The 16093-nt window shown below is 38.9% G+C and overlaps 1 protein-coding gene across 1 annotated transcript; it reads right to left on the bottom strand.

The window, feature by feature from the left end:
- Nucleotides 1-11839: 11839 nt before the first annotated feature.
- LOC148775739 (olfactory receptor 5M5-like) lies at nt 11840-12805 on the bottom strand. Its single transcript, XM_088843423.1, has one exon. It carries the CDS (start codon nt 12803-12805, stop codon nt 11840-11842), a length of 966 nt encoding a protein of 321 aa, XP_088699549.1.
- Between the last annotated feature and the right edge of the window lie 3288 nt (nt 12806-16093).

The raw sequence follows: 16093 nt of genomic DNA, 5'->3' as shown, positions 1-16093 counted from the left end.
TTCCTGCACTTGAAACAGATGGAATCATAGATGTGAAGGTACACTTTTTATTACGGACTATTGAAATGATGTTTATCTGTACCTCCAGATCATTCAAAATGAATACTATGGTAAGCTGATGTTTTGCTTCCACTAGGCCATTGTTTCAGCTTCTTTAATATGGAACTATTACATTGTTCTATTTCCATCTCTTACCTACCTTGTTCCTACATCTGCACCTAAAGATGACGATGCTTGCATCTGTGTCCATGGGCATAAGTGAACTGCACATTCCCAGTCTCTCTGCCCTGTTTATGCTCTGCATTCTACATATCTTTACAGCCCAGCTTCAAGGCTGTCCTTTCACTCCCCTCCCATCATACATAAAATTGAGTTAATCCCTTTATACTTCTCACACATCCTATATCCTCTCATTTTTTCTTTAGCACATTACATCACTAAAATGGATCCACTTCATACTTATTTGTTGGTTCTTAAAGGGCAGAGTAAATTATTCTTCATTACTGTTCTGTGATTTCTAAGGGCATATTTATATACTACTTTAAAAAAGAAAAGAAAAAAAATAGCGTGAGCATGAAATACCAAACAATTTGCAATCTTTTATTTATTTCTGAATCCCCACAGAACGATTCACAGTGTTATATCTTTCATAGGAAAAACAGGGCTTATAAACTGTTTGACAAAACAATTGCTCCAAAAAGCTTGTTAATCAAGATAATCTACAGAACATCTGTGTCAGAAAGTCACATGGGACAGTGGGATCTCACACTTAACATTTATCCTGATGATCCTAACACAGATGTTCCCAGAATCACACTTTAAAAATGTAATTACAAAACAAAACACAAGGGCATAGTCACCAGAGTCCTATAAACACATGACAAATCAACGAACAAAGAATTGTTAGATGAAATGAATTCTCACATAGTATTTTTGAGGATGGTCGACAGCAATGACACAGTGTTTTCATAAAGAAAAGAGACAAGCTTGGCATCAACAGTATTTAAGTTATTAAACATGACTCCATCTGTCTAGACATGTGACAGTTTGTAGCTTATTAGCTCATCCTCACTTTAAATAAGTGCTGAGCCCCCTCGTTTGACTCCCCACATGCTTTTATATTTTTATTTCTTTCACACTTCATTTTTTCTAAACTTGCCCAATTCTTGTCTCATTTCCAAATGAATGACTAAAACTTACTGTAGTTATGATTTAGAAATACACTTTAAAAAAGCACTTTTGTACCTATACGTCCCTTCCATTGTATATTAAGTACTTAATATATGGAATATGCTAATAGTAGTTACTGATAATAGATAATAATTCTTACCCAGAAGCACTTCATTTCCTTATTTTAAATGGGAATAATAATATCTGTTTTGTTTCACTCTAAAATCTTTACGGACATCACAAAGTAGCCCAAAAAGTATTTATTGGTAATTAATACATTATGTATTTATGCACTGTAGACGGAAAAATGAACCAAAGCTTCAAAATAGCTGCCTTTCTGGCATTCACATTCTAGGGGACACAGAAAGATAATGCCACAATAAATCAATAATGTTTCAAATGACTCTGGCATGGAGGAAAAGAAAGAAAATGAAGGAAAGTTTGTTTAAATTTTAAACAGCAACATTAACAAGGAACTCATGTTAAAGCGACTTTTTAAATAACAAGTTGAAAGAGAAAGGAAAACCAATCAGGCAATTCAAAGGAGAATATTCGAGCAAGGACGAGGACCAGAGCAAAGACACCATGTGTGTACGTTTGGGAACCTGCAGGTCTGTGTGAGCTGGACGTGGAACAACACACTGGTTCCAAATCGCGAAAGGAGTATAACGAGGCTGTGCATTGTCACCCTGCTTATTTAACTTGTATACACAGTACATCATGAGGAACGCCGGGCTGGAGGAAGCACGAGCTGGAATCAAGACTGCCAGGAGAAATATCAATAACCTCAGATATTCAGATGACACCACCCTTATGGCAGAAAGTGAAGAGGAACTAAAGAGCCTCTTGATGAAAGTGAAAGAGGAGAGTGAAAAAGTTGCCTTTAAACTCAACATTCAGAAAACTAAGATCATGGCATCGGGTCCCATCACTTCATGGCTAATAGATGGGGAAAGAATGGAAACAGCGACAGACTTTATTTTGGGGGGCTTCAAAATCACCGCAGATGGTGACTGCAGCCATGAAATTAAAAGACGCTTGCTCCTTGGAAGGAAAGTTATGACCAACCTAGACAGCGTATTAAAAAGCAGAGACATTACTTTGTCAACAAAGGTCCGTCTAGTCAAAGCTGTGGTTTTTCCAGTAGTCATGTATGGATGTGAGAGCTGGACTCTAAAGAAAGCTGAGTCATAAAGAATTGATGCTTTTGAACTGTGGTGTTTTAGAAGACTCTTGAGAGTCCCTTGGACTGCAAGGAGATCCAACCAGTCCATCCTAAAGGAGATCAGGCCTGGGTGTTCATTGGAAGGACTGATGTTGAAGCTGAAACTGCAATACTTTGGCCACCTGATGCGAAGAGCTGACTCATTGGAAAAGACCCTGATTCTGAAAAACATTGAAAGTGGGAGGAGAAGGGGACAACAGAGGATGAGATGGTTAGATGGCATCACAGACTCAATGGACATGAGTTTGAGTAAACCCTGGGAGTTAGTGATAGACAGGGAAGCCTGGCTGCTGCAGTTCATGGCATCACAAAGGGTCAAACACAACCGAACAACTGAACTGAGATGAGGCCTACATGTGCATGTACAGAATTCGTACAGAGGAATGCAGAAAGTCAGAGCTGATACCTCCACTAAAGCACAAATGTTTCACTTCATTGAGAGACTGATTTATCTCTGCCTATGAGATTTTATCAAGATATCACAACATTCACTGGAGAAAAATAAGTTAATTGGTGGTTTATTTCAGCTTTCCTGTAAGAAGTGTCTGGCAATAAATAAGTGAAATCAGGTTATCTGCTTATATTCCAGCAACAAGGTGGCTTAGGAGATTTTTCATGTTCTTCAGCACCCAAGAATCCCAGACAGAGAATAGGTAGTAGTCACTGGAAGAGAAAATGCTAGAAAGAAAAAGATCAGAGTGTAGAGATTTCAGGTTTATTAATACACAGCAGGAAATTAGACTGAAGGGACACTCCACTATCGCAGAAGTTCTTGTTTATTATACGCCACATAGTGATGGCTTCTGGGATCTGAAACGGTCTTGATTCACAGTCTCAGTGGCCTGTGTGAATCCAGGCATACCCCGACGAGAGTGGAGAGATACGAAAACATCTGTGGGGCATAAGAAAGAAAATCACAGCTGACCTGGCTACCTTTGTTAGCCTAGAATTACAGGTGAGCATCTTCCGAACAGGACTTGTGGGTTTACTCCCTCACAGCCAAGGAGAGCATCTCTCTGATGGAGGAAGAGACAGCAAAGGACCAATTCAAGGGCAGTATAAAGCTACAAATCATTCAACCTGGGTAACTAGGACAATCTACGCAATAGACACAATCCAGCAACAGAGAAAATATGCAACATCCTTGTTCAAAAATAATTAAGGATTTCAAGACAGTGAGGAAGAACATTATATTTAATCTGTAAAGTTTCTGAAAACAGAGCCCTATCAACTGCATTGGTTATATGTACATGAAATCAGCCATCCCTACAGCACTCAGGCCAGCAGAACTGACAATAGGGTATATGGAGCAGGAGAGTATCCTCTCTTCTGCAAAAAGAGATGGAAGGAAGAAAGAAAGGAAGGAGACAGAATCCAGAAAGCAGGAATTCAGCCCTGGTGAGATCACCCTGGACAGGAACCCAGCTCAGTGGGCTAGAGCTCGAGAGTGAGGACAGGAGGAGAAGCGGGCAACAGCAGAGACGGCGGAATAGCATCACGGACTCAGTGAACACGAGTGTGAGCAAACTCCAGGAGACAGTGAAGGACAGTGAAACCCAGTGCACTGCAATCCACGGAGTGGCACAGAGTCGGACACGACCAGGAGCCTGAACAACAGCAACGGAAACATGAAGGTTTGATGCGCATATTTTGAGAAACAGTGTAAAAGTTGGTGGACCTGCTTGAGATTTTACGACAATCTCCTTGACTTGAAAATAAGACATACAAAGACTTACTTCTGGTTTGGATATGAACCTATTTTCTCAACGTCTGCTTAGGAAAGTTCCTTGATGCCTCTCTAAGCTGCATACCATTGATGCATTTCTAGCAGGATTTGGGAGGTAGGAGCCTATTCTTAAAGCAAATCTCAGAAGTATTTAGCAGCAGCAGAAACAAGTGTGTCATTAGGAATCAGCCCTTTGGGGATTCACTGTAACACAGAGGGATCAAAGAGCTAATCGTATGTTTCAGACATATTTTTTCATATTTTCTAATTCATTATTTGCCCTGAGAGTTACGTGGAAGGCAAGCAATGATTTCATTTTCACATTTTGAAGATGGTCTTAGTTTATGTTTTTCTTTTTCTTTTATAGTGAAACTTCCTCTTCCCCTAAAATCCAGGGCTCTTAGCAATGTCCTTCCTAATAGACGTACATACCCTGGGCAAGATTAGGCATGAGCAGGACTGTGAAATGGACGAGGTATTTGGCAGTTACCTTACTGAGCACTTCTTATGCGTGGAGCACTTTCCCACAGGCAATTTAATTGATGCTTCAGAATGACACTTGGAGGTAGGGAGTCCCTCCTGTCATTTCAGCTAAAGAATCAGACCCTCCACTAAAGGAAAAGTAAACCCTACACCACATGGCTAGACAGTGGCAGGGTAGGTTTTGAATTTCTGCCTTCCTGTACCCAACTGACTAGTTTTTCTTTTTCTTTCTTCTTTTATTTTTAAATTACAAAAGTGTGGTAACACATCTGCAGGAGACTTAGGGAATACAGAATGAAGTGACATAAAGTGCCACTGTATTTCATAATTATTTTTAAGTATAAAAACGGATTTTTAGTTGGAGTTTTAATATAAAACTCTAAAAAATTAATACAATTAATATATAGGGACATAGAAGGATATAGTAGACCTGAAAACACCATGAACCAATTCAACATAATTAAAATTTATACAATTTTCACACAATCAGTTCAGTTCAGTCCAGTCGCTCAGTCGTGTCCGACTCTCTGCGACCCCATGAATCACAGCACACCAGGCCTCCCTGTCTATCACCAACCCCCGGAGTTCACTCAAACTCATGTCCATCGAGTCGGTGATGCCATCCAGCCATCTCATTCTCTGTCATCCCCATCTCCTCCCATCCCCAATCCCTCCTAGCATCAGACTCTTTTCCAGTGAGTCAACTCTTCGCATGAGGTGGCCAAAGTATTGGGAATTTCAGCTTTAGCATCAGTCCTTCCAATGAACACCCAGGATTGATCTCCTTCAGAATGGACTGGTTGGATCTCCTTGCAGTCCAAGGGACTCTCGAGAGTCTTCTCCAGCTCCACAGTTCAAAAGCATCAATTCTTCAGCAATCAGCTTTCTTCACAGTCCAACTCTCACATCCATACATGACCACGGGAAAAACGATAGCCAAGATACAAATTTTATTCAAGTTCCCACAGACTATAAACTAAGAGACACTGGAACATATCCTGGGACATAAAAGAAGGTACAAAATGTTCAGGGTCTGAAGGTATTGAAACCATACAGAGTCTGTTTTCTTATCACTGGAGAATTATGTTAGAAATTGATATCAAAATATATTTGAAAATAACCCACATATTTTCAAATGCGATGTGACGTTTGCTGAGAGAGATCTTTGACTTAACCATTGAAAGCTTCAATGAAATTAGAAAACTGAAAAAAAAAATAGAAAGTGGGTGATTGCAGAGAAGAAAGTATTTAAATGAGAAATTAATGCCAAAGATACTTTCAAAACCACTTTTGCAATTGTGGGGAGGGAAGCTGCCCTTCCTCAACCTGAAGTCCCAGTCTGTCCTCTTTCCTTCTCTAACCTTTTTTTAAAATTCTTGTTTCAGTTTCTTTTTGGGGAGGGGGGGGCTTTAAGAATTTATTTTTAATTTTTTAAAAAATTTATTTATTTTAATTGGAAGCTAATTACTTTACAATATTGTATTGGTTTTGCCATACATTGATATGAATCTGCCCCGGGTGTGCATGTGTTCCCCATCTTGAACCCCCTCCCTCTGCCTCCCCATACCATCCCTCTGGGTCATCCCAGTGCACCAGCCCCAAGCATCCTGTATCATGCATCAAACCTGGACTGGCAATTTGTTTCACAGATGATAATGTACATGTTTCAATGCCATTCTCCCAAATTGAGCCCGTATTTGCCTGAACTGCTCCCTTGGTATCTCCAATTTTCTTGAAGAGCTTCTAGTCTTTCCTGTTCTATTGTTTTCCTCTATTTCTTTGCACTGATCACTTGAAGTTGCTTTATTATCTTTCCTTTCTATTCTTCGGAACTCTGTATTCAGATGGATATATCTTTCCTTTTCTCCTTTGCTTTTCACTTCTCTTCTTTCTCAGCTATTTGTAAGGCCTCCTCAGACAACCATTTTACCTTTTTGTGTTTCTTCTTGGGGATGGTTTTGATCACTGCCTCTAGTACAATGTTGCGAATCCACGTACGTAGTTCTCCAGGCTCTAATAGATCTATAGATCTTGATCGATCTATTCCCTTGAATCCACTAACCTCCATGCTGCATTATATTACCACTCTGCCCTATCCTTGGCTAACTTACTGCTTTCATTGTCTACTGTATTTCTGTTGCCACCACTAGACTGCAAACATTTTTGAGGGATGTGATACTCACAGCTATTAAGGTCCCTGGAGATAACAATTGAAGGGCAAATGTGTGCTGAATAATTTAAGGGGAGTGCAGTGTGCATTTAATTCAGTGACTGAACAACAGATCTCAGCTTTTCTCTCTCAGGTAATTTTGCATTCATTGAAGACATATCTTTATCCCTAGAAACTGAAACTCTGTAGGGAGATGATATGGGACTCTCTTGTTTAAAATGTTTTGGAAAGACAATGGAATTGGAGTAGCTTTATATAGATCAGACACACTGAATATTTAGTATATGCCAGCATTAGGCTTATCGCTTTACACATATTAGCTTAATTAATCCTCACAAAGCCATGGGCCATTAGTACTATTGTCTTCATTTTTTAGATTGGAAACTGAGGTTAGTAGACGTTAATTAATTTCTCTGGGAGAGATAACTAATGAATTGTGAGGCTGGGATTCAAACAGACTAATAGATAACTTTTTTTAAAAATATCAAACAGTTTAGAAAGAAATGTGACACGTTTACATAATATTGCATATCCTCTGGAGGTTTGTGACACTGTACAGCAGATAAAAATCAAGAACATCCCCAAGAAAAAGAAATGTAAAAAGAAAAAAAAAATGACTGTCTGAGGAGGCCTTACAAATAGCTGTGAAAAGAAGGGAGGCTAAAAGCAAAGGAGAAAAGGAAAGATAATACCCATTTGAATGCAGAGTTCCAAAGAATAGCAAGGAGAGATAAGAAAGTCTTCCTCAGTGATCAATGCAAAGAAATAGAGGAAAACAATAGAATGGGAAAGACTAGAGATCGCTTGAAGAAAATTAGAGATTCCAAGAGAACATTTCAGGCAAAGATGGGCTCAATAAAGGACAGAAATGGTATGGACCTAACAGAAGCAGAAGATATTAAGAAAAGGTGGCAAGAATACACAGGAGAACTGTACAAAAAGATCTTCATGACCCAGATAACCACCATGGTGTGATCACTCACACTCACCTAGAATCAGACATCCTGGAATGTGAAGTCAAGTGGGCCTTAGGAAGCATCACTACGAACAAAGCTAGTGGAGGTGATGGATTCCAGTTGAGCTATTTCAAATCCTGAAAGATGATGCTGTGAAAGTGCTGCACTCAATATACCAGCAAATTTAGAAAACTCAGCAGTGGCCACAGGACTGGAAAAGGTCAGTTTTCATTCCAGTCCCTAAGAAAGGCAATGCCAAGAATTTTCAAACTACCACACAGTTTCACTCAGCTCACATGCTAGTAAAATCATGCTCAAAATTCTCCAAGCCAGGCTTCAACAATATGTGAACCGTGAACTCCCAGATGTCCAAGCTCGTTTTAGAAAAGGCAGAGGAACCAGAGATCAAATTGCCAACATCCGCTGGATCATGGAAAAAGCAAGAGAGTTCCAGAAAAACATCTATTTCTGCTTTATTGACTATGCCAAAGCCTTTGACTGTGTGGATCACAATAAACTGTGGAACATTCTGAAAGAGATGGGAATACCACACCACCTGACCTGCCTCTTGAGAAACCAATATGCAGGTCAGGAAGCAACAGTTAGAACTGGACATGAAACAACAGACTGGTTCCAAATAGGAAAAGGAATACGTCAAGGCTGTATATTATCACCCTGCTTATTTAAATTATATGCAGAGTACATCATGAGGAACGCTGGGCTGGAAGAAGCACAAGCTGGAATCAAGATTGCCGGGAGAAATATCAATAACCTCAGATATGCAGATAGCACCACCCTTATTGCAGAAAGTGAAGAACTAAAGAGTCTCTTGATAAAAGTGAAAGAGGAGAATGAAAAAGTTGGCTTAAAAGCTTAACATTCAAAAACATAAGATCATAGCATCCGGTCCCATCACTTTATGGCAAATAAATGGGGAAATAGTGGCTGACTTTATTTTTTTTTTTGGACCCCAAAATCACTGCAGATGGTTATTGGAGCCATGAAATTAAAATTCGTTTACTTCTTGGAAGGAAAGTTGTGACTAACCTAGACAGCATATTAAAAAGCAGAGACATTACTTTGTCAACAAAGGTCTATATAGTCAAAGCTCTGGTTTCTCCAGTAGTCACATATAGGTGTGAGAGTTGGACTATAAAGAAAGCTAAGCACAGAAGAATTGACGCTTTTGAACTGTGGTGTTGGAGAAGACTCTTGAGAGTCCCTTTGACTGCAAGGAGATCCAACCAGTCCATCCTAAAGGAGGTCAGTCCTGGGTGTTCATTGGAAGGACTGATGTTTAAGCTGAAACTCCAATACACTGGCCACCTCATGCAAAGAACTGACTCACTTGGAAAGACCCTGATGCTGGGAACAGTTGAGGGCAGGAGGAGAAGCGGACGACAGAGGATGAGATGGTTGGATGGCATCACCAACTCAACAGACGTGGGTTTGGGTAGACTCTGGCAGTTGGTGATGGATAGGGAGTTCTGGCATGCTGCGGTTCATGGGGTCGCAAAGAGTCGGACACGACCGAGCGACTGAACTGAACTGACCTGAACTGAACTGAACTGACCTGAACTGGATACTGCGGCATTCATTTGTCCATCAATTCCTTCATCCACATAACTAACAAATGTCCAGGGAGAGCATTCTATTTGTCACACATGCTTAATGAAGAGAGTCTAAGAGAAAGTCAAAAGATATTTGTGTTCTTAAAGCATGTCTTCTTTATGGTGGGAGGGTGAAGCATTGCAGTTGTAAGATCTGGCTTTAAATTATTAACAATTAGAGGACATCGTAGTGGCTCTGTTGGTAAAGAATCTGCCTGCAATGCAGGAGACCAGTAGGATTCAATCCATGGGATCACAAAGAGTAGGACACGACTGCGCAACCTTCTTTCACTGAAAGTGAAAATCATGGGAAGTTCCCAATGAAAATCATTGGGAAGTTGAAGAGAGTAGAGCTTGAATTACTCAATTATAATGCAAAAGGCATAATGACAGTTTATTAAATCAAGTGATATTTACTGAACCACCTGTAGTCTAGGTTTTGGAATATTTACTGGCTGTAAATTAGTGAACAAAGGCAACATAGACCTAGTCAGCTTGAAGGTGATGATCCTGGGGATGAAATAAACTAAATCAATCACAAAAATGTTAAAATTACACTTGTGAAAAGTTCTCTCATCTAAAGTTAGATGATATTTTGAGAGCATATACTAAGAGTTGTTGCTGCTGCTAAGTCACTTCAGTCGTGTCCGACTCTGTGTGACCCCATAGACGGAAGCCCACCGGGCTCCCCCGTCCCTGGGATTCTCCAGGCAAGAACACTGGAGTGGGTTGCCATTTCCTTCTCCAATGTGTGAAAGTGAAAAGTGAAAGTGAAGTCGTTCAGTCGTGTCTGACCCTTAGCGACCCCATGGACTGCAGCTTACCAGGCTTCTCCATCCATGGGATTTTCTAGGCAAGAGTACTGGAGTGGCTTGCCATTGCCTTCTCCGATATACTAAGAGTATATGACTTGGAAAGACCAGCCCAGGAGGCAATGAAAATGTAGGAAGATAAATATAACTAAACCCAACAAAAACAAATGTTGAAACTGAAAATTAGCAAGTCATAAAAATACAATATTTTACCTACAGAGAAGTACAAATTATCTGATAGTGCAACCATCATATTACTAAGACTAATTGAAGACAGATATTGGAATATTTTTCAGTTCAAAATAAAGTATTTGTGTATCTACATTTATATCCAAATACATTCTTTAGAATTAAAATTAAAGCAAGAAATTCTCAGAAAAATACAAAAGGAAATGTAGTCGCACACAAATTCTCACTGAAATAAGCTAATATAAGGGTATATAATGCGCAGAAGAAAACTAAACCTGAAGTGTGGGAGGAAAGAGAACAGTGAGATATTCACTGACAAAGTTCACTAAAGTTAAAGGAATATTGATACTAAATAAACATTTAATATAATTATGATTACATTCATATATAATAATAATAAAGTTCATTTTTAAGTAAAAGTTATGGTGAATAATTAAGTTTATACTACCAAATAATGTCACATATGCTAAAGCAGAATGTAACTAGAATTAAAATATTTTAAGATCCTTCTGCTATTTGATTACAAAGTAGACTTACTGATTAAAGGAGATTTTTGTCAAAAGTTTTACAAATGAGGATTTCACTATGTGGTTAAGTCGCTTAGTCATGTCTGACTTTTGTGATCCCATTGTCTGTAGCCCACCAGGCTCCTCTGTTCAAGGGGATTCTCCAGTGAAGAATACTGGAGCGGGTTGCCATGCCCTCCTCTAGGGGAACTTTCCAACTCAGAGATCGAACCCAGGTCTCCTGCTTTGCAGCAAATTCTTTACCATCTGAGCCACAGGGAAGCCTAAATAGACCAGTGTGTGTGTTTTAGTTGCCCAGTCATGTCTAACATTTTGTGCCACCATGGACCAGGGCTAACCAGGGTCTTCTGGCTATGGGATTCTCCAGACAAGAATACTGGAGTGGATTGCCATTTCCTTCTCCGGAAATAGGTCAGTACTAATACCTAAATGATATGGGAAGCTTAATAATTTCCAAACTATTTTTCAAAGTTTGCCAACCATATTATGAGGAAAAGTTTTTGTTTGTTTGTTTTTTCCTTTACATTATACATCAGTTAAAATCTTCGAGTATCTTAAGTTACGAAGATTTTAACTGATGTATAATGTAAAGGAAAACAAACAAACAAAAACTTTTCCTCATAATATGGTTGACAAACTTTGAAAAATAGTTTGGAAATTATTAAGCCTCCCATATCTAACAAATTGTCATTGCCTTAGCAACATTTGGAAATTCTGACTTTTATAACTTTTTACTGTTATGAATATTGTGGGTAGAATTATCTGGTCTCTATTAATTTTACAGAGCAATAAAAAGGGTGTCTGGTCTGGTCTTTGAATTTCTATGGGATATTCATTTTTAAATACAGTGAAATATCACCTGACAAGTTCTTTCAATTCTCATGAGTGAATTACAAAAGAAAAAAATAAGCCAATGACAAAGTGACTTATTAATTTATTATTCTCTCTAATTTGTCAGAGAATACAGAATATTACATACCAATGACCAAATGTGTATCTGATTTGACAAACAGCTTCTCTTGAATCACTTTCTTTATTACTCTTTTAACGTCTTTGTTCCGAAGGCTGTAGATCAAAGGGTTTAGCATAGGACTCAGAAAAATAGAAAAAACAGCTATAATTTTGCCCTGTTCTGCAGAGGAATCGGACGGAGGCCTCAGAAACATGCAAAACCGTGTCCCATAAAATACAGTGACAGCTGTCAGGTGAGACCCGCAGGTGGAGAAGGCTTTGCACCTCCCTTCTGCAGAGCGGATGCGCAGAATGGCTCCAAAGATGAAAATGTAAGACATGAGGATGACGGTGAGAGAGCACGTGAGGTTAGAACCAGCCACAATGAACATGGCAGTCTCTTTGACGTAAGTATCTGAGCAGGCCAGGACTAGGAGAGGTGGGTCTGCACAGTAAAAGTGGTTGATTTCATTGGGTCCACAGAAGGAGAGGCGGAGCATCAGGATGGTCTGGGCAAGGCCATTTGCAAAGCCATAAATATAAGAAGTAGCGACGAGAGAGAGGCAGACGCCTCGGGACATTTTGCTGCCATATAACAAGGGTTTGCAGACGGCCACGTAGCGGTCATAGGCCATTTCTGTGAACATACAGCAACCCGTGATCCCCAAGGAAATGAAAAAGTCAAACTGTATAAAGCAACCAAGGAAGGAAATGGTTTTTCTCTCAGATAAGAAATGAACCAGCATCTGAGGAGTGACATTGGTGGCATAACAGAGGTCCACAAAGGAGAGGTGGCCGAGGAAGACGTACATTGGAGTCTGAAGCTTTGAGTCAGCTCTGATTAACAGAATCACGCCCACATTGCCGAAGACTGTGATCAGGTAGATGACCAGGAAGACCCCAAAAAGGACAGGCTGCAGCTCAGCTCGGTCTGTCAGTCCCAGGAGGATAAACTCAGTCACCTCCGTGTAGTTTCCCTTTGACATCGTGTTTGTTCAGCCTCCAGTGACGTCTGAAGCAGAGGAGATAAAACGCGTTGGTCCGTTGTCGTTTCTCCCTTCCTCACACCATGTCATCTGATGCTTATCCGTCTCAAACTCGTAAATACATGTGGCATAAAGGATTCATGTCAGTGTATGCCAAAGCCAACCAATGTAATACTGTAAAAGAATTAGCCTCCAATAAAAAATAAATTAAAAATAAAATAATTTTAAAAATAAATTTTAAAAATCCCTTTCACTTCAAAAAATAAAAAAAGAAAGAAAGAACTTAGGGGAATACCCTGGCGATCCAGTGGTTAAAACCTCACCTTCTAATGAAGTGTGTGTGTGTTTGATTCCCAGTTAGCTAAGATCCCAGATGTCTCATTGCCAAAAGACCAAAACACTGAACTATACTAATAATATAACAAATTCAGTAAAGATTTTATAAATAGGCCACATCAGAAATTACTTTAAAGAAATAAATAAGCTAGTAAGCATGAACTATGTATTTTTGATATCTAATGAATACAGTATCTCGACATAAAGGCAATCATATTTTCAATTTCATAGTTGAAAAGCTTTTATCTTTTCTACGAAACATTAGCATGAATTGACCACTGATAATTCCGTTTAATATTGCTTCTCTTTGAAATTATGATCCTTTGTTTTTGGTATAATTTTTATGTGGTGTCTAAAAAACCAGTAATTGAAACTCATTTTTTTAACATCTGAATGGGCTTAAGTAAGTAGAATAGATATACCTTTATAGAACCAGTGTCTGTATACCTGACACCCTAACCTCAAGGTCATTTTAGAAATAGTCCCTCACCTTGCAATGTGTACTCATTTTATCTACTCTTGTCCCTCTCTGGTTGCTGCACCAAATCTTACTTAACTTTTAAGACATCTCAGGATATTCTTATCTTTCTATATTACAGACAATTATTGAGGGCGAAAGTTGGTTCCTGGGGCACAAATAAACCAGTATTGTGTGTGTGCGTGTGTGTGTAAAATCAGGGAAGCATAGAGTACATAATCAATATGTGTATATTTTTATACATGCATATGTATCGGTGATATTAACTATTAAATGAGTGAGAAATAATGTATTAAACTTACTATTTGGGGAGTAATAATGCATTAAATGTGTTACCGGTAGAAAGTAATGTATGTGAAGATTCCTCTTAGAAGAAACAATTGTTCTAAGATGATTGACAGACACATCCCCAAACTGTAATGATTTTATTGCAACTCTACCTCATTCTAATTCTTGCAGAGAATAAGGATATACTCTACAATAAGAAATCTAAGTTCTTTAAAACGTGTAGAAGATAACATTGCCCATAAAATTGAGAAAGTATGTAAAAATCATAAAGTGTGTTTCTCAACATTTGTGCAAGATAAGGGAGACCATGAAGGCCATGCTAGAAAAATCTACACTTTCTTTCAATAGCACATAACCAGGCATGTCATTGTTATAATGATACTTATTAATAGCTACAGTGCCAAGAGTGGACATGGGTCACATTTAAATCACTTTGTAAATGAACCACTCCTGCTTTGTTGCCATTTGCACTACTTCATTACCCTCCTGAGATATGTGAGCTTATTGACCAGGGTTGTAAAATGAAAGAGAAATCATCTAAATCAATTAAGATCACAATCATTTGGTTTTCCTTTTATAAATTCTTAACATTATAGTTATCCTTTGGAAGGACTGATGCTGAAACTGAAACTCCACTACTTTGGCCACCGGATGCGAAGAACAGACTCACTGGAAAAGACCCTGATTCTGGGAAAGATTGAAGGGAGGAGGTGATGGGGATGACAGAGGATGAGATGGTTTGCTGGCATCACCGACTCCATGGACATGAGTTTGAGTAAACTCCAGAAGTTGACGATGGACAGAGAGGCCTGGTGTGCTGCAGTCCATGGGGTCGCAAAGAGTTGGACATGACTGAGAGAGTGAACTGAACTGAAGATTACAGTTCTTCTTGTAATAAGTAAATATATTTTAGGGAAACGATTGTGTCTTTAATATGTATTTATTGAATCCTCAACAAAAACTCCAAATAATTAACATCTCCATTCAATATTCACTGTGCAGAGATGAGAGAGTGCAAACAGTGAACATTCCAGATCATTTATCTGAGTATTTTATGGTCATGACCTTTCTTTTCAAAAACAGAACACAGTATCTTACAAGATTGGGGAAGAAAAACTCAGAGAGAAGGGTAAGAAATGGCTCTGAGGAATAACAATCTTTGTACTCTTGACAATCACCCTAGCTCTGAGGCTGTGTCATGATGTGACCTTTGATATATTGATTTTTGCATTAAGATGTTACTCCACAGTATATTTATAAATATTTTTAGTAGTAGAAAAATACCAGAATTTAAAACTATTCCTTTTTTGCCTCTGTGTGTTAATGAAGGTAGTAATTTTCAGCTAATGAGATCTTGCACTTACCTCTCTATGAGGAAAGTGTTCAAAACACCTAGCCCAGTATTTAGAAATGACGCCTGAATTTGAGTTACATTACAGCATTTCAGCCACTGAAATGGCACCAATGGAGAAGACATCACCTACTCAATGGACATGAGTTTGGGTAACTCTGGGAGTTGGTGATGGACAGGGAGGCCTGGCGTGCTGCAGTCCATGGGGTCACAAAGAGTTGGACACAACTGAGAGACTGAACTGAACTGAACTGAACTGATAGCATCTCACAAGCTGAATTGTGTTTTATATTTGATGCATGTGTTTATGACATCCTTTTTTTTTTGGAGGGGGAACATATCAGCTTCATCAGGTGAAAGCTAGCAATTAGAGGGGTATAATAGCATAAAGGGGGTTTCCCTGGTGGTTCATATGCTAAAGAATTTGCCTGCAATGCAGGACACATGGGTTCAATCCCTGAGTTGGGAAGAGCCTCTGGAGAAAGGAGTGGCTACCCACTCCAGTATTCTTTCCTAGAGAATTCCATAGACAGAGGAATCCAGTGGGTTACAGTCCATGAGGTAGCAAAGAGTTAAATGTGACTAAGGGACTAACACTTTCAGTTTTTTTCAATGTCATAGCAGAAAGTACTCAATAAGCAGTAATTACTTAGCTGAAGATCTAGGCACAGCTAATTCTTCTTTTACCTCCATTGAAGAGAAGAAGAAGAAAAATAACTTAAAAAAAAAACTTTGCCTAGCTCATAGAATAATAATGACTTTAATGCAACATTCAGTGAAGATTGTTTCTTCCTTTGCATTTATTCTAGTATATACTGTTATTTTCTACATTAAT

Source organism: Moschus berezovskii, chromosome 14 (assembly GCF_049115385.1).
Source record: "Moschus berezovskii isolate FMDL1 chromosome 14, NW_MosBer_1.0, whole genome shotgun sequence".
NCBI lineage: Eukaryota > Metazoa > Chordata > Mammalia > Artiodactyla > Moschidae > Moschus > Moschus berezovskii.
Note: the sequence above shows the minus strand (reverse complement) of the source record. Positions and strands in the feature narration are given on the sequence as shown.